Genomic DNA, 26,213 nt, shown 5'->3' on the forward strand with positions numbered 1-26,213 from the left:
TGTTAATTATTATAGGTTTGATATAGATGTTCTTTATCAAATTGAAAAGGTTCCTCTGTTATTTTCTGAGGGATTTTGTCATGAATGGGTATGTTGAATTTTGTCAAATGCTTTTTCTGCATCTATTGATCTGATCATATGATTTTTCTTCTTTAGCCTGTTAATATGGTGGATTACATGGATTAATTTTCTAATATTGACCTAGCCTTGAATCACTGGAATAAACCCCACTTGGTCATGGTACATAATTATTTTTTTTATATTGCTGAATTCTATTTGCCAAAGTTTTGTTAAGAATTTTTAAATCTATATTCATGAGGGGTATTGGTCTGTAGTTTTATTTTTGTACTGTCTTTGTCTGGATTTAGTATCAAGTTAATACTGGCTTCATAGAATGAGCTGGGAAGCATTCCTTTCTCTTCTATTTTCTGGAAAAGATTATGTAAATTGGTGTTCATTCTTCTCTAAATGCTTAATAGAATCCTCCAGTAGAACCATCCAGGCCTAGATGTTTCTTTTGGGGAAGGTTTTTTTTTTTGTTTTTTTTTTTTGCGGTACGCGGGCCCCTCACTGCTGTGCCCCTCCCATTGCGGAGCACAAGCTCCAGGCTCCAGATGCGCAGGCTCAGCGGCCATGGCTCATGGGCCCAGCCGCTCCGCGGCATGTGGGATCTTCCCGGACCGGGTCACGAAACCGTGTCCCCTGCATCGGCAGGTGAACTCTCAACCACTGCGCCACCAGGGAAGCCCTGGGGAAGGTTTTAATCACAAAGTTAATTTCCTAATTGTTATAAGGCTACTTAAATTATCTATTTCACCTTGGGTGTGTGTACTGAGGAAACGGTTCATTTCATCTAAGTTGTCAAATTTGTGTGTGTAGAGTTGTTGGCTATAATTCCTCATTATCTCTCTGGTGTTTGTCGGGTCTGTGTGATAGCCCCTGTTTTATTCCTAATATTCGTAATTTATGACTTTTTTTGTTTTTTGGGTCATCCTTGCTAGCAGTTTGTCAACTTTATTGAAATTTTCAGAGAACCAGCTTTTTGCTTCTTTAATTTTTCCCATTGTTTTTGTTTTTTATTAACTTCTACTTTTATCTTTATTACTTCTTTCCTTCTCAGCTTTGGGTTTGTTCTTCTTTTTCTAATTTCTTGAAGCTGAGGCTTCTACTATTGACTTAGGATGTCCCTTCACCCGATTGGAGCACTTTTCCTTTAATGCTGTAAATTTCTTTCTCAGGACGGCTGTAGCTGTATCCCACACAGCTATGGATATGTTTTGTCTTTATTTGCGTTCAATTCAATGAACTTTTTAATTTCTTTGACACGCTCTCTTTGACCTCAGGATTATCTACCCATATTTAGAAGTATGTTGTTCTGTCTCCAAGCATGTAGATATTTTTCTGTTATCTTTCTATTACTGATTTCTTCTTTGATTCCACTGTAATCAGAGAACATACCCTGTATGATTTCAATTCTTTTAAATTTGGTGACGTTTGCTTTGTAGTGCAAGATATGGTGGATCTTGGTATATGTTCTGTGGGTGTTTGAAAAGAACGCGTATTCCGCTGTTACTTGGTGGAGAGTTCTATGAATGCTGATTGGGTCATAGTGTTGGTAAGTTCTTCTAAATCCTTGCTGAAGTTTTGCCCATTTTTTTATATCAATTATTGAAAGAATGGTCTTGAAGTCTCCAACTGTAATCATGGATTTGTATTTCTCCTTTCAGTTCTATCAGTTTCATTTCAAAAATTTTGCAGCTCTATTAATTGGTGTATACACATTTAAGATTTCTCTGTCTTCTTGGATGAAAGGATTGACCCTTTCATCATTATACAGTTTCCTCTCAATTTCCCTGGTAAGTTTCCTTGCTCAGAAGATTACACTTTTACTAATTCACATAGCACAGCGTTTTCAGAAGCCACAGCAATTCTTAAACTCGGTAGTTCTTTCCATTGAACATACTAGTGGAAGCAGAGGCTCTTTTCTCTTTCACATTGATTACTCTTCCTAAACCCAACCTACTTTCCCTACAACAGGGCATTTTGGGATAACCTAGGGACCCAATAGAGTGGAGACAATTTCCTCTTTGTGTATCAGGCAGCACGTTTATTCGTAAGAGACTATAATAGTTGTCTGTATAACAGCTGTAGGGACCTAAATGTGTTGATAGCCTCAATATTAAGGTTGAGGTCTTATTTGTTTTCTTTAATAAACCACACATTGGCAGTCCCCTAAATAATCAAGACTAAGTTTAAATTATTGGGCAACTATTTCCAGAATCTATTGCCTTTCTAATAATGTCAACACCCTATTTAACTCAAGACAGCGATGCCTATATAGTGGTCATGAAGGAAACAAAGGCAGTGGTGTGCTGTAAATGGTAAACACATTCTAAAGTAACAATAATGATGAAGCCCTCATTTTATTTCCTTGGTATAAATTCTCCTGTCATGACTGATTTCAATATCCCAAGGTGACGTCACTGGACCTGGAGTTGGAAGAGATGCACACAGCTGGCCATCATGAGTGGGAGAGCCGAGCACACACCACTGCATCAGGGAATGAAGAGGGGCCAGTGTGAGACAATGGGAAGTGACAAGGTGTTGGCAAACTGGAAGCACATACCTTAACTAAAAACGTTCAAATTCAAATTTTGAAAAATACTTAGCAGGGTGGAAATGGCTTCTGGATCTCCAATTTGTGACTCAAGAAAAAAATGTGATCCATGCTCCTTAGCCTGGTGTTCAAAATTCTTTCCTTTCTGGTTCCTTCCTGCCGTTCCAACTTCTTTCTAGTTCTCTGACTCTTGCTCATTAATCCAGCCATAGAGAACCGTCTGTGGTTCCCTGAGCCTGTCTCAGTTACTCTGCACAGATTCTTCCCTCTTCCTGAGATGTTCTTTCCCATCATATCTTTTTTGGAAATTTCTCTTCCTCCCTTGACCTATGGCAACAATACAGACATACTGAGTTCTGAGCTCCCACAGAATAATTTGTAAGACTGTGTATCAGCAAGTATCATACTGTGCTGTGACTTCCTCCTTCCCCACAAGACTGAGAGTTCCTTGAAGACAGAAATTTTGTCTCACTTGTTTCTGTATTTTCATCATTTAGGGCAGAGTATGGCTTACGTAAGGAGCTTGGTAAACACGTAAATGATTGTATAAATGGGTGAATATTATTATTAATAATAATAACCATTATAAAAGCAAACTCTTAGGTGGCACACACTATGTGGCCAAAATTGGTATAAGCTTTGTATATATTTTAAATAATTTAATTCTTACATTAATATCCCTCTTTACATAGTCATTTTATAAATGATAAAACTGAGGCCCAGAGGACATAAGAGACTAACATACCAAGGTCACGTAGCTAATAAACGATGGAGCTGGGCATTTAGCTTCATCAGACTTTCTTTTCACCTCTTGGCTCTTCCTGACACCTCCTTAACTCGTAGCAGTCTTGGGAAAACAAACACTTCCAAGTACGTTTGTGACTGCAGCATCTAAATGCTCTCACTGTCCTATAATTCAGGTTACTTAGGGACCATTAGCTATCTGGTTGAGGCTGTTGCCATGGAGGAATTTATAGAGAAAAGCAATGTGTTTAATTAAGTGGTTGTCGAAAACACCCACCCAGTATAAATGGATTCTGGCAACAGAGGTGCTTTTGTTCCTGCCAGAGTCCTGCCACAGGTCATTAACATCTTGATAGATTTGAGGCATTTTCAGCCTGAGTGCTTTCACCCAAGGATGGAGGAAGTCTCGTTGGGCTTTGAGCTGCTTGGAGGCCCAGGGTAATAGAGTTAGGACTCGATGGATGGACCCTGCTAGTGTCAGTGAAGGGCTTCAGGCAATAGATGGCTCTATCAGAATTAGATGCAAGTCAAGCCCATGATCAGTTCTGAGCCCCTACCAAATGCCAGACACTGTACTAAGTACTGGGAGGTGGGCCGAGCTGGGCTTGGACAAAGGTGACTCCGAATCAGGCCCTGACTTAAGGAATGCTTTCCTCACAATGTACACCATGAACTATATTATGTTGTATAAGGTGAGCACAGAGAAGGGAGAGAAGATTATTCTGGTTGAATTAATATGGAAAGGCTTTACAGGCACAGTGCCCCTGAAGGACAGGAAAGGTCTGGATGAACAGGAAGGAGAGAAAACATACCAGATAGAGCAAATTGGATGAGTACAATCATGAAGCCAAGGTATTGTGTCAGGAACTCTGGGGGAACGGCAGGTAATTCAATCTGACTGGCAGCATTTGTTAAAGGGCATAATGGTAAATAAGGTGGGAAAGGGAAATTCGGTCCATGACATGTAGGGTCTTAAAGATGCAACAGAAGGGTATATAGGCAGTAAGAATCCACTGATATCCTCAGAGCATGAGCGTGAGAGTGATCTAGACCGGTGCTTCTCAGATTTTAATGATAGGAATCAACTGGAGATCCTGTGAAAATGCAGACTCAGGTTTAGTATGACTGGGGTGGGTCCTGAGGGTCGGCATTGCTAACAAGCTCCTAGGTGATGCTGCTGCTGCTGATTCCAAGACCACACTTTGAGTAGCAAAGTCTAGAATAGATGAAAGTATGCAAAAATGAGTGGGGTTGGGGAGGAGATACACTTCAGGTTGTTAATTTGTATATTACATTTATTATTCATGACTAAAATGTTTAGCAATCCCCGATTCCTCCGTTTACTTGGGGTTTTTATGTGTGTCTTTATTTTTTAAATTATTAGTAGCAGTGTTTTTCATTATAAAAGTAGTTCAGCATTCCTAATTATACTGTGACAAGATAAAGTACGATTGACCTTAGCCCATCAACGGCAGCCACCATTCCCTACAAGTATCTGACTTTTTAGTTGATTCTGGGAAAAGACTAAATAAAGTCAAATGGACAACACAAGGCCAGAAAGATCTGGAGAGGAAAAGAGGAAAAGGTCTCTGAACCTGCCCAACTAATCACTGTCCTCCTCCCAGAAAACAATAGACAATCAATGAAGAAACCAGACACAGGCACAAAGATCATTTAACAAATTTAAACCGTGGTGATGGCTGTGTTGGGAGATGAAAAAAATCACAAAAGGCAGCAAGAGCAGTACAGTGAGAAGACAACTGGGCTGAGAGAGAGGTCCCGAGAAGTCAAGCTGTCCTGTGACCCTTAATAAGTGGTTGCCCTTAGATAGGTCGTTTAATCTCTGGGTTTCTTCAACCAGAAAATAAAACCAATAGTTCCTTCTTGCCTTCTTCCCTGGGTCTGTTTGAGGATCAAATGTGAGTGCAGGTGTGAAAGCAAACACAGGCATTGCTTTGGAGGTCAGTGAACTCCAGTGGCACCCTGTGCCTGGGAAATCGTTTGGTCTCCTGTGCCTCAACATTGCTTCGCTTCCCGGATGCCTTTCTTTTTATTTAAACATCTAGGATAGTTCTTTCTTCTGGGAAATCATTCTAAATTAAGCAGAGATGCCCTGCACAATTCCACTTACCCCACCAAGCCCAAGAAACAGAATTCTGAGTTTAACCATTGGGTTACAGTCTGAGAAGGGGCACACATGGAATCTGGGCACAGTAGCAAAAGATCATTTTAGCAAAAGTCAGGGCAGAATAATGCATTGGAGCCCTGTCTCTGCTACTTTAGAGCTGTGTTACTCTTCTTTTTCAAAAATGTTTATTGAAATATAGTTGATTTAGAATGTGTTAGTTTCAGGTGTACAGTAAAGTGATTTAGTTATACAATACATACATATACATATATATACATATATATTCTTTCTTTACATTCTCTTCCATTATAGGTTATTACAAGATATTGAGTATAGTTCCCTGTGCTATACAGTAGGTCTTTTTTGTTTATCTATTTTGTATGTGTTACTCTTCTGAGCTTTGATTTCCTCATCTGCAAATTGGAGTTCATGTTTCCTGCCTCAGACAATTGCTATGAAGATTGAATTAAATGAAGAAGAGTAATTTTAAACTATAAAGTGCTACAGGAATATTACTTACTATATTTTATCAAAAAATAAGTGGGGAATGCTTTATATATTTTCATTTCTCTTTCCAGTTGTGGAATGTTACTCTGGCCCACTGGTAACTCTCCCTTACTTGGTGCTTCAGTTCTAAAAAGATAATATAAACCTTTACATTTGTGTAGCCACTGACAGTTTAAAAGTAACTGTCTAATACTTTACAAAAACTACAAGATAACCAAGAAAAATACGAGGAAAAATCCCTACGAAAAATGCCATTTAGAGATCATCAAAATTATATAAATTATACAAATATAATGGCAAATGCATCGAAAGCACTTATCGCAAGGTACAGTTTAAGTGCTCAGTGCTCAGTAAATGTTATCTATTAATATTACAACAATCTTTGACAGAAGATTGCATGGAGAAAAGCTGGAATGATATATACCAAAAATTAATAGTAGCTGTGCTTCTTTCAAGAGCAGTGGATTTCTAATGGATTAAAGACTGTATTAAAACAAATTCACTAATTTAAAAAAACAAAATGGAAAGCCCACTCAAGTTCACCTAGCTACACTGATAATAAGTAGCAGAGCCAGGAATCAAACCCAAGTCTTCTGATTCCAAATTCAGGACTCTTTCTATGACACCAGGCTGCTTCCTTGACCTCACTTTCATTCTACTGTCTTTATGTCCAACACAGATAATTAGTCGGATTTCACCAAAGTCTGAGGATAAAAACCTAGGTGGGTTTCAGGAGAGGTAGGCAATGAAACATGCTGAAAGTATTTGCCATGAAGATGAAGAGCAAGAGTTACTTGATCCCAGCCACTAGAGGCAAGTCCTCTCCTTCAGGAATAAGGGGGATGAGAACAACAGCCCTCACCACCACTTCACACTAATGTGGGTGGAGGGAAGATCTCATCTCCTCCCGCCTCCTTAACCACCGCAGACAAAGACATCTCGAGTACATTTGACTGAAGAGCCACGTCATTGCCATCGTATCGCACTTTTCTGAGACTCCACAGAGTGTCAAGATGTTCTCCTTGGTACTGGCTTAATGGATTACTTCTAAAAGCGAATGCACTATTTATTGTAAAAGTCCTTTCCCAGAGGGCCAAGAAAGACAGTACGAGGAGGAGATAAACATCATCCTGTCTTTACAGCTATAAAGTTATAAAATTCCTAAATGGGCTGGGCTGGGCTGGAAGCCTGAGTCTCACTTGAAGTCTCCTTACGGTATTCTTTTTTTTTGAATTTTGAAATTTTATTTTACTTATTTATTTTTTATATAGCAGGTTCTTATTAATTATCTATTTTATACATATTAGTGTATATGGTACACTTTAAGAATACCTTAGGGTATTCTTAATGGTTTCAGCTAACTGGGATCTCGCTGGAGCTGATAGCATCTCTCCAGTTCTCCTTTTGGTCTCTCTGTCCATCCTCCTTGTATTCGCTACCCAAGTGCCTTCAAACTCATTTTTCTAATCTGCTGAATGATATATCTGTCTAAATTTAGAACATGTCAAAGAATTTAATCTGCACTAGTTTGGGTGATATCCCTTGGAAAATGCTTTGACTGACTTAATGTTATTTCATGCCCTTAGCACCTATAGAAGGCAGGCCTATATAAATATGTCAGGATTACTGTCCCTTTTGAAAACTAATGAAGAGGGCATCTGTACACATATGTAGAACCATCTATTCAATACCACTATGAGGAGGCACGATGGATACCTCAGACACATTTTTTCCCCCACAACTTTATACAACAAGTTCTGTAAAAAGTGAATGACAAGACTGTTGGGAGGATTAAATGAGACTGTGTGCACAGTTTCTCCTCCAATGTTTGGCATATGGGGGTTTCTCAATAAGGTAGAGTTACCATGTCCTTCTTAACTTAGAATTGTGGCACAGACAGCCCATCAGTTTGCCAGGCCAAAGCCCAAGCATTACCCTGAACTCCTTCCTCCTAGATGATTAAACACAAAGATCCACAAAGCCCAGCTATGTCAGTTATCAACTTATTGCTTCTCAGTTCCTAATGCACACTTCAGTATGTGCTCTATGATAAACATCAGATTCTCTTAAGCACTTCTGCTTTCAAGTGTGCCCCCATGTTACGATTTTGCAGTAGAGAGCACTAGAGGGATACAGAGGAAGAAGAGGCCTTTTGGAATATCCAGCTTAGGCTGGGAGTCAGCAGGTTGATGCGAGAACAGCCAATGGCCTCTGCCCCAGCCAGAACACAGACCCTCTGCAACCCTGCAACCTCTGCTTGGCTTTCATCTTTCCTCAGCCACCTGTACAGACTTCATCCATTCACCAATGAAAAAGGCCTTTTTGCTAAATTGGATAATAGTTTTTGAATTCTGGAAGAATATTTCCTCAAATTTTTTGTGCTATGACAATATTATAGCCACAGACACGACTCACTTTTAAACTTAATCTGCATTGTTACCATATACTCTATTACTTTCCTAAGTTTAGACAATAAACAAAACAATAAATCAAACTCTCACCTCTAGTTTGCTTATTTCCACGGGATAATTGCTGCCACCGGGGCCAATTCCAAGCTACCAACCTGATATCACTGAACATCCAGGTGGTAGAAAGGGGCAGGAACACACTGTCATGTATTATTTCCACCACACAAATAGAATAGGCAAAAATAACCCCCAGAGCATACATAACAGCAAAGTGAAGTAAAATCATCAGAGGATGAGGCATTTTGAGTATATTACCTTTGTTTTAAATTTATTTGGGGTGAAAGGTAAACACCCACCAAACCAAACAAATGAAGAGGAAATAGGCAGTCTACCTGAAAAAGAATTCAGAGTAATGATAGTAAAGATGACCCAAAATCTTGGAAATAGAATGGAGAAAATTCAAGAAATGTTTAACAAGGATCTAGAAGAACTGAAGAGCAAAAAAACAATGATGAACAACACAATAAATGAAATTAAAAATTCTCTAGAAGGAATCAATAGCAGAATAACTGAGGCAGAAGAGCGGATAAATGATCTGGAAGACAAAATAGTGAAAATAACTATGGCAGAGCAGAATAAAGAAAAAAGAATGAAAAAAATTGAGGACAGTCTCAGAGACCTCTGGGACAACATTAAACGCACCAACATTCAAATTACAGGGGTCCCAGAAGAAGAAGAGAAAAAAAAGGGGACTGAGAATATATTTGAAGAGATTATAGTCCAAAAACTTCCCTAATATGGGAAAGGAAAGAGTCAATCAAGTCAAGGAAGTGCAGAGACTCCCAGCCAGGCTAAATCCAAGAAGAACCACGCCAAGACACATATTAATCAAACTATCAAAAATTAAATACAAAGAGAAAATATTAGAAGCACAAAGGGAAAAACAACAAATAACATACAAGGGAATGCCCATAAGGTTAACAGCTGATTTTTCAGCAGGAACTCTGCGAGCCAGAAACGAGTGGCAGGACATATTTAAAGTGATGAAAGGGAAAAACCTAAAACCAAGATTACTCGACCCAGCAGGATCCCATTCAGATTTGATGGAGAAATTAAAACCTTTACAGACAAGAGAAAGCTAAGAGAATTCACCACCACCAAACCAGCTTTACAACAAATGCTAAAGGAACTTCTCTAAGCAGGAAACACAAGAGAAGGAAAAGACCTATAATAAAAAACCCAAAACAATTAAGAAAATGGAAATAGGAACATACATATCAATAACTACCTTAAATGAAAATGGATTAAATGCTCCAACCAAAAGGCACAGACTGGCTGAATGGATACAAAAACAAGACCCATATATATGCTGTCTACAAGAGACCCACTTCAGACCTAGGGACATATACAGACTGAGAGTGAGGGGATGGAAAAAGATATTCCATGCAAATGGAAATCAAAAGAAAGCTGGAGTAGCAATTCTCATATCAGACAAAATACACTTTAAAATGAAGACTATTACAAGAGATGAAGAAGGACAATACATAATGATCAAGGGATCAATACAAAAAGAAGATATAACAATTTTAAATACTTATGCACCCAACATAGGAGCACGTCAATACATAAGGCAAATGCTAACAGCCATAAAAGGGGGAATTGACAGTAACACAATAATAGTAGGGGACTTTAACACCTCACTTTCACCAATGGAAAGATCATCCAAAATGAAAATAAATAAGGAAATACAAGCTTTAAATGATACATTAAACAAGATGGACTTAATTGATATTTATAGGACATTCCATCCAAAAACAACAGAATACATTTTCTTCTCAAGTGCACGTGGAACATTCTCCAGGATAGATCATATCTTGGGTCACACATCAAGGCTTGGTAAATTTAAGAAAATTGAAATTGTATCAAGTATCTTTTCCAACCACAATGCTATGAGACTAGATATCAATTACAGGAAAAAATCTGTAACAGATACAAACACATGGAGGCTAAACAATACACTACTAAATAACCAAGAGATCACTGAAGAAATCAAACAGGAAATCAAAAAAATACCTAGAAACAAATGACAATGAAAACACGATGACCCAAAACCTATGGGATGCAGCAAAAGCATTTCTAAGAGGGAAGTTTATAGCAATACAATCCTACCTAAAGAAATAAGAAAAATCTCAAACAACCTAACCTTACACCTAAAGCAATTAGAGAGAGAAGAACAAAAAAAACCCCAAAGTTAGAAGAAGGAAAGAATTCATAAAGATCAGATCAGAAATAAATGAAAAAGAAATGAAGGAAACAATAGCAAAGATCAATAAATCTAAAAGATAGTTCTTTGAGAAGATAAACAAAATTGATAAAGCATTAGCCAGACTCATCAAGAAAAAAAGGGAGAAGACTCAAATCAATAAAATTAGCAATGAAAAAGGAGAAGTAACAACTGACACTGCAGAAACACAAAGTATCATGAGAGATTACTACAAGCAACTATATGCCAATAAAATGGACAACCTGGAAGAAATGGACAAATTCTTAGAAAAGCACAACCTTCTGAGACTGAACCAGGAAGAAATCGAAAATATAAACAGACTAGTCTCAAACACTGAAATTGAAACTGTGATTAAAAATCTGTGAAAAAAACAAACAAAAATCTGTGAAAAAAACAAACAAAAGCCCAGGACCAGATGGCTTCACAGGCAAATTCTATCAAATATTTAGAGAAGAGCTAACACCTATCATTCTCAAACTCTTCCAAAATATAACAGAAGGAGGAACACTCCCAAACTTATTCCACAAGGCCACCATCACCCTGATACCAAAACCATACAAAGATGTCACAAAGAAAGAAAACTACAGGCCAATATCACTGATGAACATAGATGCAAAAATCCTCAACAAAATACTAGCAAACAGAATCCAACAGCACATTAAAAGGATCATACACCATGATCAAGTGGGGTTTATCCCAGGAATGCAAGTATTCTTCAATATACACAAATCAATCAATGTGATAAACCATATTAATGAATTGAAGGAGAAAAACCATATGATCATCTCAATAGATGCAGAAAAAGCTTTTGACAAAATTCAACACCCATTTATGATAAAAACCCTCCAGAAAGTAGGCATAGAAGGGACTTACCTCAACATAATAAAGGCTATATATGACAAACCCACAGCCAACATCATTCTCAATGGTGAAAAACTGAAAGCATTTCCACTAAGATCAGGAACAAGACAAGGTTGCCCACTCTTACCACTATTATTCAACATAGTTTTGGAAGTTTTAGTTACAGCAATCAGAGAAGAAGAAGAAATAAAAGGAATCCAAATTGGAAAAGAGGAAATAAAACTGTCACTGCAGATGACATGATACTATACATGGAAAATCCTAAAGATGCTACCAGAAAACTAGTAGAGCTTATCAATGAATTTGGTAAAGTTGTAGGATACAAAATTAATGCACAGAAATCTCTTGCATTCTTATACACTAGTGATGAAAAATTTGATAGAGAAAGTAAGGAAACACTTCAATTTACCACTGCAACAAAAAGAATAAAATACCTAGGAATAAACCTACCTAAGGAGACAAAAGACCTGTAAGCAGAAAACTATAGGAAACTGATGAAAGAAATTAAAAATGGTACAAACACATTGAGAGATATACCATGTTCGTGGATTGGAAAAATCAACATTGTGAAAGTGACTATATTACCCAAAGCAATCTACAGATTCAATGCAATCCCTATCAAACTACCAATGGCATTTTTCACAGAACTAGAAGAAAAAATTTCACAATTTGTATGGAAACAAAAAAGACCCAAAATAGCCAAAGCAATCTTGAGGAAGAAAAATGGAGCTGGAGGAATCAGGCTCCTGGACTTCAGACTATACTACAAAGCTACAGCAATCAAGACAGTATGGTACTGGCACAAAAACAGAAAGATAGATCAATGGAACAGGATAAAAAGCCCAGAGATAAACCCATGAACATACAGTCACATTATCTTTGATAAAGGAGGCAAAACTATACAATGGAGAAAAGACAGCTTCTTCAATGAGTGGTGCTGGGAAAACTGGACAGCTACCTGTAAAAGAATGAAATTAGAACAGTCCCTAACACCATACACAAAAATAAACTCAAAATGGATTAAAGACCTAAATGTAAGGCCAGACACTATCAAACTCCTAGAGGAAAACATAGGCAGAACGCTCAATGACATAAATCACAGCAAGATCCTTTTTGCCCCACCTCCTAGAGAAATGGAAATCAAAACAAAAATAAATGGAACCTAATGAAACTTAAAAGCTTTTGCACAGCAAAGGAAACCACAAACAAGACAAAAAGACAACCCTTAGAAAGGCAGAAAATTTTTGCAAATGAAGCAACTTACAAAGGATTAATCTCCAAAATTTACAAACAGCTCGTCCAGCTCAATATCAAAAACACACAAAAAATAATTCAAAAATGGGTAGAAGACCTAAATAGATGTTTCTGCAAAGAAGATGTACATATTGCCAACAAACACATGAAAGGATGCTCAACATCACTAACCATTAGAGAAATGCAAATCAAAACTACAGTGAGGTATCACCTCACACCAGTCAGAATGGCCATCATCAAAAAATCTACAAACAATAAATGCTGGGGAGCGTGTGGAGAAAAGGGAACCCTCTTGCACTGTTGGTGTGAATGTAAATTGATACAGCCACTATGGAGAACAGTATGGAGGTTCCTTAGAAAACTAAAAATAGGGCTTCCCTGGTGGCGCAGTGGTTGAGAGTCCTCCTGCCGATGCAGGGGACGTGGGTTCGTGTCCTGGTCCAGGAAGATCTCACATGCCACAGGGAGGCTGGGCCCGTGAGCCATGGCTGCTGAGCCTGCAGGTCCGGAGCCTGTGCTCCGCCACGGGAGGGGCCACAACAGTGAGAGGCCCGCATACCACAAACAAACAAACCAAAAAAAACTAAAAATAGAACTACCATACGACCCAGCAATCCCACTACTGGGCATATACCCTGAGAAAACCATAATTCAAAAAGAGTCATGTACCACAATGTTCATTGCAGCTCTATTTACAATATCCAGGATGTGAAAGCAACCTAAGTGTCCATTGACAGATGAATGGATAAAGAAGATGTGGCACATATATACAATGGAATATTACTCAGCCATAAAAAGAAATGAAATTGGGTTATTTTGTAGTGAGGTGGATGGACCTAGAATCTGTCATACAGAGTGAAGTAGGTCATAAAGAGAAAAACGCATACTGTATGCTAACACACATATATGGAATCTAAAAGAAAAAAAAGGTTCTGAAGAACCTAGTGGCAGGACAGGAATAAAGATACAGATTTAGAGAATGGACTTGAGGACACAGGGAGGGGGAAGGGTAAGCTGGGACGAAGTGAGAGAGTGGCATGGACATATATACACTACCAAATGTAAAATAGATAGCCAGTGGGAAGCAGCTGCATGGCACAGGGAGATCAGCTCAGTGCTTTGTGTCCACCTAGGGGGGTGGGATAGGGAGGGAGGGAGGGAGACACAAGAGGGAGGGGATATGGGGATATATGTATACATATAGCTGATTCACTTTGTTATACAGCAGAAACTAACACACCATTGTAAAGCACTTATACTCCAATAAAGATGTTAAAAATAATAATAATAAAATAAAATACAAAAAAATTTATTTGGGGGTGAAACTAATTTTATTTAATTTTACATATAATAATAACTTGTAAAACTATTTAATTTAAATTTAAGAATTAACAACTGACTGTCAAAATTCCTGAAATCCTACCATTCACCTCTTATGAGCACGTGTGAACCAGCTCCAGCATGCCACTGGATCAGACCTTCATGGATATTGCATAAGTATCTAATGTGTCACCTAAACTCCCACCCATTTATTGATCCTCCACATTTCAAACATGTACAGGCCACAAACCCTGATCCACAATTTCAGATTCAACAAAGCTCTGAAAATTGCAGCCGTGGTGGAAACTCACTTTGCGGTAAAACCAGATCTGAACCAGATGACGATTTATTCTATTTTTAATATCACATGTTTCCCTGAAAAGAGATTAATATGTTTGATTAGGGTGGGTAGTCCCAGACCTCCACTTGGGGCATAAAATAAACAACATATGCATTGTTTTACATTTCCAAAATATGAAAAATTCTCAGCTGATTCAAGGGTTTTGGATAAGGGATTGTGGACTTTCAGTGATCTTCATAAAATATAAATACAGAGCCTCACCCATCAGAGACTCCGTATCACCTAAGGGATAGAATCGAAGTTCTTAAACATGATACACAAGGCCCATAAGTCCTTTTCAAGTTTCCTCTCAACAGCTCCCACCTTGCCCTCCTATATCAAACTACTTCTAGGAGTCTGACAAACCATGACTAAAGATGGAGCTGGGCTTATTAGTTACCCCTCATCTACACTGTATGTACTTGGGGAAAGAATCAGAACCCAGCTAACGCAGGAGTGTGGTGGTCCATCTTTCTTGCTCTATCACTTATGGGATCTTCATCTGGCCACTTCATTTTCCCTAGTCTCCACCTCTCATCTATAAAATGGGAATCATACAACTAACAAGGATGTAGGGAAGGTAAAGCAAGTTCATGGACATGAAGATACTTTTACATGTGCTATATACTACATTAAAAGGTTTTTTACTATTCCTCATTCTGAAACTGGAATACTGGTTTGAAAGCAGATATTCTTTAAACCACTGATGAGTAGCCAGGGATTTCTCATCTCCCCAGAAGGAGCTGAAAGTTGATGTACATGAAGCCCAGCCTTTTCTGTCACATACAAAAAAAGTGTTATGCTTGAAAAGAGTCTTGTGTGGTTGGTAAGGCTGGGGAAATAGGTCTATGTTACAATCCCTGTAACTCTCAGGAATGGATGGGTCTTATGCCATTAGAAAAAGGAGGAAAGGGGACAAGAGCAGCCCAGGTTCTCACCTTTCTGGGCCTGAGCAGCCCAGGTTCTCACCTTTCTGGGCCTGTGTGTTTATACATTTGTTTTGTTTAGTCTTGTTGTTGTTATTTTGGAGGTTTTGTTTTTTGTTTGATTGGTTTTGCTGTTGCTGTTTTTTGCTGCACTACAAATAAACAGAGGACTTAAGTCTGAAAGGTCATTCAAAACCTATGCGTGCCCCTCCTTTGACAAACAGCTTCCTATCTTCTGCTTGAACAGTCACAGTGAATGGGAGCCCATTCATTTAGTCCAGATGCCTGAACATTTTCTTTACAACTGGTACCTCCTCCTTCCATTACGTGAAGGCAGTCTGAACCAGCTACAAAGAGTAACAGGAAAAGAAAAGAAACTGGCAATGTCTTACACTGGTAAAAACGACTGGAATCAGATCTTTTCCTGAAAGTAGATTTTGATGGAGGGTTGTGGGAGAAGTAAAAGAATTTTGAGAGAGAAGAATGACCAAAAAAGAACACAAAATCACTACCATTTAAAAAGGAGAAATGGGTTCCAATGTGCAAAGGAAGAAAGTCTGATAGCAAATAAGCAAATATGATTGCTTGAAATTCTACATGCATAGGATACATGCCTCATTATTGTCCTTAATATAAATGGGTACCACAAGACAAAAGAGAAATAGAAAACTAGTTGCCAGAGATTTCTTACCAACTTTCTGAACGTCCTATTAGGTTCAGAGGTAAGTACAAGGCTTGCGTCTTTGGGGCAAAGCTGTTCATATTTACCTGAAAACTGCTGGTGTTAGCAATCATCCTAGCTGATGTTAAATCAAGCACACAATTATAGTGCTAAACCTCAATGCAGATCACACAATCAGATTTATCTTCCAAAAATTGATATCTACAGGCCACTGCAATCACTGAGCAGAAACATTCAAACAAACAAAAAAACAAGTCAAACTTCTGTACAAATAAAACCAAACAAAATATGCACCCTTAAAGAAATTACTGATTCTATTATTTGAGAATTCAAAAGTAGCCACCACTGGATTTGAAAGACCATGTTTGTGCATTCTTTCTTATAAATGAGATACATTGTAGAAATGAAATGATATATATTGTAGAAAAAAAGTGAGATACATTGTAGAAACAAAATAGGTAAGTGTTTACTTCTGACGTGACCTTCAGAATTTATGTAGACATCTTGCTTAATCAAGGCAGCCTTTTCTTTCTTTCTTTTTTTTTTTTTTTGCGGTACGCGGGCCCCCCACCGCCGCAGCCTCTCGCGTTGCGGAGCACAGGCTCCAGACGCGCAGGCTCAGCGGCCATGGCTCACGGGCCCAGCCGCTCCACGGCATGTGGGATCTTCCCAGACCGGGGCACGAGCGCGTGCCCCCCGCATCGGCAGGCAGACCCCCAACCACTGCCCCACCAGGGAAGCCCAAGGCAGCCTTTTCATTTGCACAAATCATATTTTACTCTGCAGATGGGAGGTGGAGAGTAGAGAATAAAATGTAAGTTGGTGAAAGTGAATAAATTAAAAGACTTTTCATTAAAGGTAACCCAGAGATGATAGAGATAGAGATGGACAAGATAGAAATAAAGGTAGAGGCTAGCAATAACAACATCAAAAAGTATTGCCTTTTACCAATAGTTAGTACTTGAGAACAGAGGAAGGACACTGATGTTCACTGAAAATCCACTATGTGCTAAGGACTTTGCTAAGAATTTTACAATGTTACCTTGTTTAGTCTTCATAACAACTTGTCAGGTATATATCATTATCTGCAATTCATAGATGAAGACACAAATGCTCAGAACTTGTCAGCTTGGTTTTCAAAAATTCATTTTAATTCAAGTCTTGGAACCCATTTGAAACAAAAATATGCTATGGTGGTCAGAAAGATGGACTCACAGGTTATTTGGTTTCTGCATTCCTTTGATTGAGGGATTTGTTCTGCTCGACTGGAAGGTTAAACATCCCAGTGTTGTCCTCCTAAAATTTATTCAAAGAAGATGTCCCTCCCAGAAGGGAAAGATAAAATGATTCTTCACTCAGGTGTAGAAATGACTGAGCTTTTTGGCTGGAACTTTTGGTGCTTGTACTACCAAGAAAACTTACTGAACCAATTAAGTATCTCAAATGGAGTTCTAATTGCATTCTCCATTTAATATCATGGATTCTGCAGAAGAAAAGAGATGCCTCTTACCCTTATTATGTGCATATTTTACTTACTACTATAAGGACTATGGCATTCCTAATAGTCACCTGGTGGGTGAAAAAAAGGTCACACAGACACTAGAGTGTCAGGGTAGGACAGAAAGTTAACCATCTTCATTGTGTCTGGCAATGAAAACCCCTGTAGCTAAGATAAGCCTTGAGGGTGAATGGAGCAGTCATTAAAATGACAAGCACTTAAGTGTTAGATTTGGTTTTTATCTTAACTCTGGACAGGTGGCCTTTCTTTTGAGGGCTTTTTATTTGCTTGTTTTGTTTTTTTTAAATTTTTATTTTATATTGGAGTATAGTTGATTAACAATGTTGTGTTAATTTCAGGTGTAGAGCAAAGGGATTCAGTTATACATGTACATGTATGTATTCTTTTTCAAATTCTTTTCCCATTTAGGTTATTACAGAATATGGAGCAGAGTTTCCTGTGCTATACAGTAGGTTCTTGTTGGTTATCAATTTTAAATATAGCAGTGTGTACATGTCAATCCCAAACTCCCAATCTATCCCTCCCCCACTCCAAGGTGGCCTGTCTTTATCCTGCATGATTTCCCTAGTTTTGTTGCTCATGTTATTGTACCCAATTTACTTAATGATAAAATTCACACTGTATATGTTGACCTCATTCATCCTCTTTCCCAACCTTCCTTTCCACTGTACCCAGAGTGGGATGGTTAGTAGCCTGATGTGGTTGGAGGGAGAGTGCTTACAAGAAACAGAGATTGGAACCAGAGAGATCAGTGAGGAGGCTAATACAATGGTCCCTGAGAGCCCTGATGAGGGCCTGACCTAAGGTAGTCACAGTGATGGTTGAGTGAAGCAACTAGCCTGGAAAACAGTGGTAGAAGTCAAACCTGGTCATACCATCAGCCATGGGGCACCATGAAACTTTACTCTCCTGCTCGATATGTCAATCAATTATCTCACTGTAAGCAGGAGAAATTCTTCCACTGGGCCATCTCCTATTCTATTACGGTGTTGTCAAGGAAAAGGCTAGATTTCCACTGTCCTTCACTTAGTCATAACTACTCACTCTGTCGAGAGCCAGAAGCCTTGAATGTTCTCTCCAGAAGTCTTGGCAATGTGGCCTTTCAAGTCTTCCGTGGCAGTCTCAATGGCCCCTGGCTGAGTAGGAGAAAGAGAATACCTAGTTTAGAGAAGACTGAGTCCTCTTCATGCTTATGATTAATTACTATATCCCAGCAATTCCTCCAAAAAGTTGACCAGGAAAGATAATTCTTGGAGTTGCCTGTTTGTTGTAGGCACTGCCTGCTGGAGAGCTTAGTCTTAAACTCTGGTATTTACTAAGTTGCTCTCCTTGGGTGGGACAAAAGTGATCCAAGTCCTGTGAGATTTCTATAATCTTACTCACATTTTCTCATAGAAATGAAGATAGCTATTTTCAGAGCACCAGTTTTTCTAATAAACAAATGTGTATCAGGAAGTTCAATGCATTTAGCAATACAAACATTTTTAAAATCTAACCTTTCTCTCTTCAAAGAGTACATGGTCATAAAACACAAAGGAGGAAAGCTTCTTCCAGTATTCTGACTATAGTTTTATCTGGCTCTGGGAAATGAATTTTTTGTCTCCTTACCTCTCTTTTTTTACCTTTATCCAAAAAGGAATTCCTACTATGAGCCTGCCTCTAGCTTAAAAATGGATTAACCCTGTCTTAATAATACATTCATAGACCCTCTAGCTCAGTGATTCTTAAACTTCAGCACACATCAGGATCACCTGAAATGTGTCTTAAAACAGATTTGTGGGCACTGTCCCCAGAGTTTCTGATTCAGTAGTTCTGGGGTGGGCCTGAGAATTTACATTTCTAACAAGTTCCTGGGTGATGCTATTGGTGTGGGACTCTACTATAAGAACCATTGTTCTCTAGGCAGTTACTCTCAGCCTTGGTTACCCATCAGAATCACTGGCGGAGCTTTTGAAAATCCTAATGCCAGGGCTGTGCACCAGGCCAATTATATCAGATACTCAGTGGACGGGATTCACCTAACAGTACATCAGGATTTTTTAAAGCATCCCAGATAACTCCAATGTATAGCCAAGGTTGAGAACCACTACAGCCAAGGTCTTATCTATTAGAAGCCATCCCGTTTTATAAGTGTGAAAACAGGGGTCTGTGTAGGGAAGTATATAACTTGTCAAGTTCACTCAGTCAAGAAGTGACAGAAACAAGACAGGAAACCCAGACATTCCACTTCTAGGCCTACCACACAGTGCTGGTCTCATGCCCAACCCTGGGACTAGTACGTTACAAGTTCTCATATAGTCTCTATGTAATAGGGCTTTATGCTAGACACCTAATCTTCCATAAACATCAACATTCCTAATCCTCCTAGCTTGAGACCTTTCTCTCCCAAAAGGAAGTGGGGATACTAGCCTAGCTAGGACCCATTCAAATATCTTCTCTCAGAGGTGAGGTGATTGTAGGATTTTGGTTTGCTTGTTTTCTCAAACTATGATAAAAGGCTTTGAAAGACTATAGCCACAGAGTCCATCAGTTAAGAAAAATCTTAGATGAGTCCACATGTAAAATACAGGAAAAGAATGGAGCTGCTTCAGATGAAGTGGTAGTAAATGGTACAGAACTTTAAGTACTTATCTGTCCCCCTCCCTTCCACTCATTCCACACAGCACAAGTCATCCAGGAAATGGATAGGACAACTACAGAGAATTGAGTGACCTGTGTTCATATTCCAGATATGTCATGAATAAATTCTGTGACCTACAGATAATTATTTAACTTTCCTTGGCTTCCATTTCTTTATCTATAAGACAACTGAGTAGACTGAACCAAAGCTTTCTGAGCCAAGCTGATGATCAAAACCTCCTGGAAATCTTTAAGAAAATATGACCATAGCCTTTTACACTGAGAGATTCTAATTTTCAATTCTAACAAGTTTCCTGTTGGATTGGACAGTCAGCCAGGGGACTGAATGATTTCCAACTCTTTTGTCATCCTCTGCTGCTGGTTAAAGGATGGTCAGAAAGCTAGTATGGTACCCCGTGCTTGCTGAAACCTGTGTGTCACAAAATCAGTAAGTTCTGGGACACTAGTCAAATATGCCTTGAGCTCCCACTGACGCAGGAGATTGTGTCAACATCACTGGTTTCCAGTAATCCAGCTGGTAGGACTGGACTACCCTGCAGGGAAATTTCCTGATTCTGTTACAATTCTCCCATCATCCATCATCCTTGGCTCCCCGTGATACAGCCTGACTCTACTAGGCCCACTGGTCAAAGTTCTCTAAAAAATGATGCTTTCTTTGATGACTCATCATGGCTATTTTTCCTGTCTCTTTTCGTGTATTCACACAATTTCTGCCTCAAGCTAATATAACTTGGTAGTGAAACTAATACTTTTCAGAAGAAAAATATTATAAGTGGAATTGGAGAATAATGAAATAATCCTAAAATAAGCATTTTGTTGGATGCTTTTATGCCAGACACTTTGCCAAAAACATGTAAAGATGAATAAAAGAATGTAGAATTTTTCAAAACCTTACTTGTCTTCCCTATGGAAGGCAATTGGCAAAAGCTATCAAAATGATCTAATCTTCGATCCACACATTCCATTTCTGTGAAGTTATACTATAGATACTCTTGCATATGTACAAAATGACATATGTATAAAGTGTCCTTTGCAGCCTAGTTTGTGGATAGCAAAAACTTGGAAACCATGCAAATATCTATCAATAGTAGAGTTGTTAGATATATTATGGGACATATCCATGCAATGAAATATGATAAATATGTAAAAAATGAAGAAACATGTACTAATCTTTGATTTCAAAATATGTTATTAAGTGAAAGGAAAAAAATGTTCAGAAGAAAGGGTAAATATGGCAACTTTTTGTGTGAAAAGGAGGAGAATGGGTAAGAATAAGTATTTGTGTTTGTACAGGCCTAAAGTCACTCTAGAAGGATGCATAGAAAATGTTAACAGCGGTTCCCTAAGGGTAGGGAAGGAACTTGGTGGATGGAGCCAGTGGATGGGTGTTGTTTGGCTATACACATTTCCAAAAGTTAAACATTAAAAATGAAGTGCATTCCTTATAGAACAGTTTGGAAGTCTCTGGAGTTCTGTCCGTGTCCTCACTGCCTGAATTCTTACCTTCAGTAGAAATATCAGTTATGCCTCTATGGAACAGTTATGCATCGTATCCTGATAGAGTATTTTACTCTCCTCCATTTGTTATTATTGGTTACTATGATAAATTAACTTCAGCCTTTTAGTGTCAAAAATGAAATAAAGTGTGTGAACACTTTGACTTGTGTCCGGGACAAGGTTTTAAATCTCAGCCTTTCTGCTGGCTGTGAGACCCATGTTAAGTCACCTTGTCATTCCATGCATCGGTGTAAGCATTTGTTAGATGGATAAGATATCATTAACTGTAACAGCTGTTAGGAAATGGTGACAACATTTGGTAACACTGAAGAATAAAAGACTTCATTATCATTCTTCTTGTTAACATTAAATAGAAGGGAAATCATTGTACCAGGATTGGGGGATCAAATGGTTACTGAACAATTAGCTCTGAGACTCCTTGCACTCTAAGACTAATACGAAAGTATAATGGAATGATATGTACTCATCACTCGACCAGAGAAAGCCTGGCAAGAGAGTACAAATACATTTCTAATTCTAAATTTTAAGAAAAAATCATTAGGGGGATCCTTACTTATAAGTCACTACATAGCTTAATGGTCAATATTTTCTCTAATAGTCTAGCACTAAATATTTTCAATCAAAACAAACGTACTGAGGAAAGTTCAAAGACATATGTATTTGTCTCCTTGTGTTTCCTCGAGCTAGAATAGCCCAGGGCCAGGAGCCACACAAACAATATTCATGTCTGCTACTAATATTTTCCCATGTACTGGACCCCTTAGCTAGACAGTGAGAGGATGGGACAAGATAGAAAGGAATGCTCCTAGGGACTTAGACACAATCAACTCTCCCTTGAGGGTGTCGTCACACCAAGAGTTTACTTTGTGGTATATTCATAAGGTAAGAAAACCAGCTGTGAATTGGATGTGATTTGTAAAGCCCAGACAAATTTGTCTCTCCCTGAAAATGAAGGAAATGCTTCTTATTTCATGATTGTTAAGTGTCTGCCCTCACATAGAAACATCAACTTTATTACCATCTTCAAAGGATTTCAGTGTAAGGAGGGGATTCCAGAAACATTTTGCCCAGTGAGGTATATAATTTCTAAATCACAAAGAAGCTCATACAGACAATAACAATACAACTAATATATTTAGTTGTTCCCAGTACAAGAGCAAGACATGGGGAAGCGTGTAGTAAGAGAAGAGGGAAAAGGAGAGAGTATGAAAGTCAACTTAGTGTCATAAAGGCAACAACATCTTGCCACACAATGGGAAGTCCCAAACCTGCTTATTAAAATCTTGTTGCTCACAATAGAACACAGGCTATAAAGAGGCCATGGGGAACCATTAATTAAATATTAAAAGATCAAAGAGTTTTAGTCCCATTAGTTTGTATGTAATTTACATGCTCAAGTATAAATTTAGAGATAATTCCCCATCTCTAATCGCTTTCAACTTTGCCTTGAGGGGTACTTATGTTGAGAGAAGACAGTAGGCCATTTTTAGATATGTCTAAGCAATAATAGCAGATGAACAAAAATATGAGGAAAAGGTTATCCAAGCAGACTGATAGCAAGTGGTTCAGACCTTCATTACTGTGACGCCTCATTCATTGTCCAAGGCCAGAGGCAGTGGATGGGTGGTAGAAAGTTCCAGGAGTCTTGGGTTCCTGGCCTGCTATGACCCCTAAGTTGCTGGTTGCCTTTGGACAAGTCACATCTTCTTTATGTGTCTCAGGGGTGGGGTTGGATATTTTATGAGGCCCCTCCTGGCTCTGAGAAAGAATGTTGCTAAGCTGTATCAGAAGGACAAATTTGCAGTAAATAAATAATTGGCTGGAAGCCTGAGGGAAGAAAGCAACAGCCCAGAGTGACCCATAAAAGAACACAAGAGGTTGAAGGGACCAGACTGGCTTGTTTTACGACCAGGTATTCAGAGATGTGATCTAATGCACGATATTATGATGCTAAAAATGCCTTGTTTGTCATAAATTGATCTATACTTTCATATCAGTCACATCTTTGCATATCCAGCTTGAAACTCATATACTGATCCATCCTCTTTCTTATTATAGCATTGGGTATCCACTCCTGGCAGCTGAGTAACTGAGTGCCATCCTGCCTCAGCAAGCCAAGGAATAACTTTCCTTTCCAGATATGAACAAGAACCAACTTAAATATCCAGCAAAACTTAAACAGATTGTACTACATCCCCATAGTGGGATGTTATAGAGTGTTAAAAATGATTTTATGAAACCACAGTTATTGACATAATAAATATTTGGCATGTAATTCTATTCTTTTGCACAATAAAATGTACATGTAAGAAGAAGTAAGGTTATTCACCAAAATGTATAAAAGCACATTCATATATTTTGGTTAACTTTGAACTGTGGAATTATGGTGACTTTTATCTTGCTTGCCCACATTTTCCAATTTTTTTCAATAAACCACCTCCTGTGAAATTATTTTAGAACCCTGTAATAAAATAAAATGCATGGCCAAGGAATTTCTCCACTCAGTCACTTACTGCTTTTCTGAATTTGCAAGATATATCCTTAAAATTCTTACACTGTAATAAATTGATTTATTTTAAATCACTGCATGGGATCACAGAACTATGAATGGGAATTGGGGAACATTTGTTCTAACCCTAGCTTTGCTACTTACTAACCTCTTGGGCAAGTCAGTGCCCACTAACTGTTAAGACCTTGGGTGAGCCACTGCCCCTCTCTGGACCTTAGTTGCCTCTAAAAATTAGAGAATTGACTAGCAACTTGGTGTTCAAAGTGTGGTAGGTGGACAGAAAGCATGAGCATTGCCAGAGAGTTTATATAAATGCAGAATCTAAGGCCTCATCCCAGACCCATTGAATCAAACCAGTATTTTAACAAGCTCTCCAGGTGATCCGTTTGCACGATAAAGACTGAGAAGCATTGGACCATATCATCCTTAGATCTCATTTCAGCTCTAAGAAGCAAAACATTACGATGTATGTTTCATAGATCTGAGTCATTCAGAACCCTGACCTGATTTAATTATCCCTTGAGAAAATCAGTTAGCTTCCTTCATTTGAACCTCTTTCCTGCTACAGACCCTATAGGTCTACATTTGTATCTCACCTTAGGGGTCATGGTGAGGTCATGGGCATCTTAATATCATTCCTATTACCAATAACAGGAATGTGAATGCCAAGTCAGCAAAAAAGAGAAAGAAAGCATTTAGAATAGCAAGAGATGCTGTTTATGAAATGTTAATAGATGTGTCTTACACTGTACTAAGAACTCTTTAAAAATTAGCTTAAACTCCCATATAAAACTGACATTTTATCCATACTTTGAAGATGAGAAAAGTTATATGTGTATATATATATATATATATATATATACACACACACACACACACACACATATACATACATACAATGTCTCCTCCCATTTCCTCAGCTACCACCACATCAGCAGATTTGTGGTTTACAAGGTAGTAAAACTGGATCATTATTTATTCAAAATAATATTTATCATTGTTTCAGTCGAACCAACAATTGTATTTTCATTATCCTCATATGCATTAAAGCACGTTCATTATACTCACATGCTAAAAAAGAAAAAACCTCTTCATATTTTGTCTCTTGGTCTGAAGGAAAGTTAATGCTGACTGCTTGGGAATGTAGCCTTTACAGATACCTCCTAAAGAGTCCTCAGGTCTACTTCAGACTCACTGATAAGATTAGAAGAAGGTTTTCCTTTTCCAAGCTCTTGAGAACTTCAAGTTACTTTCTATACACCTATTGGAGAAGATGTTCTTTAAATGAATCGTAGTCAATCACTGAAAATCTTTACTAGGGGGCCATACGTTCAATTGTACATTATAGCAGAAAGAGCACCGGACTTAGAGACAGAAGGTACAGAGTCTAGCTACAGCTCTTACACTAATATTATGTGACTTAGGTCACTTCACTCCTCTGAAACTTCAATATGTTTACCACTAAAACAAGACTGATAAGCCCTTTCCTGCCTACCTCACAGTGCTTCTCCAGGGGACTGTATTTTATAAGCTACATAGAGCCACACAAATAAAAGCATCATGTAAATAAATAAATAAATAAACAAAAGCTCTGTTGTAGCTTTAGACTGTGTCAGTTTAGCTAAGCTAGAACTACATTTTCTAGAATTTCCTTTCCTGTCTGCTTCTAAACTAGTGTTGGCCACAAGAGACGTTTGTGTCAGATTTGAAAGGCAGAAGTGAAACATCAGTCATGATTCCTTATTGAAGATGAGGGCAGGATAATCAGGCCCAAGTGCAGCTCATGTTCACAGCTGCCAACCTCCTGTTTACTTGATGGCATGGGAGGGGGTGGGGAAGCCCCTGGACCTACAGCTCCTTTTGCTACAGTCAGACCTCCTCCCTCAGATCCTCCTTCCCTGAACTGGGTAAGTGTGCAGCTCACTCGGTGGAGAAGAGCACTGGCTTCTCCTGAAA

The 26,213-nt window shown here is 38.5% G+C and overlaps 1 protein-coding gene across 1 annotated transcript in view; it reads right to left on the reverse strand.

The window, feature by feature from the left end:
* The window catches only part of TPRG1 (tumor protein p63 regulated 1), a 110,823-nt gene that overhangs the window by 83,031 nt on the left and 1,579 nt on the right, over window positions 1–26,213 (reverse strand). The window contains 1 exon segment of the mRNA XM_060009962.1: window positions 18,635–18,726. Within this exon segment, the coding sequence (XP_059865945.1) occupies window positions 18,635–18,726 (92 nt within the window).

Source organism: Delphinus delphis, chromosome 4, assembly GCF_949987515.2.
Source record: "Delphinus delphis chromosome 4, mDelDel1.2, whole genome shotgun sequence".
Classification (NCBI taxonomy): domain Eukaryota; kingdom Metazoa; phylum Chordata; class Mammalia; order Artiodactyla; family Delphinidae; genus Delphinus; species Delphinus delphis.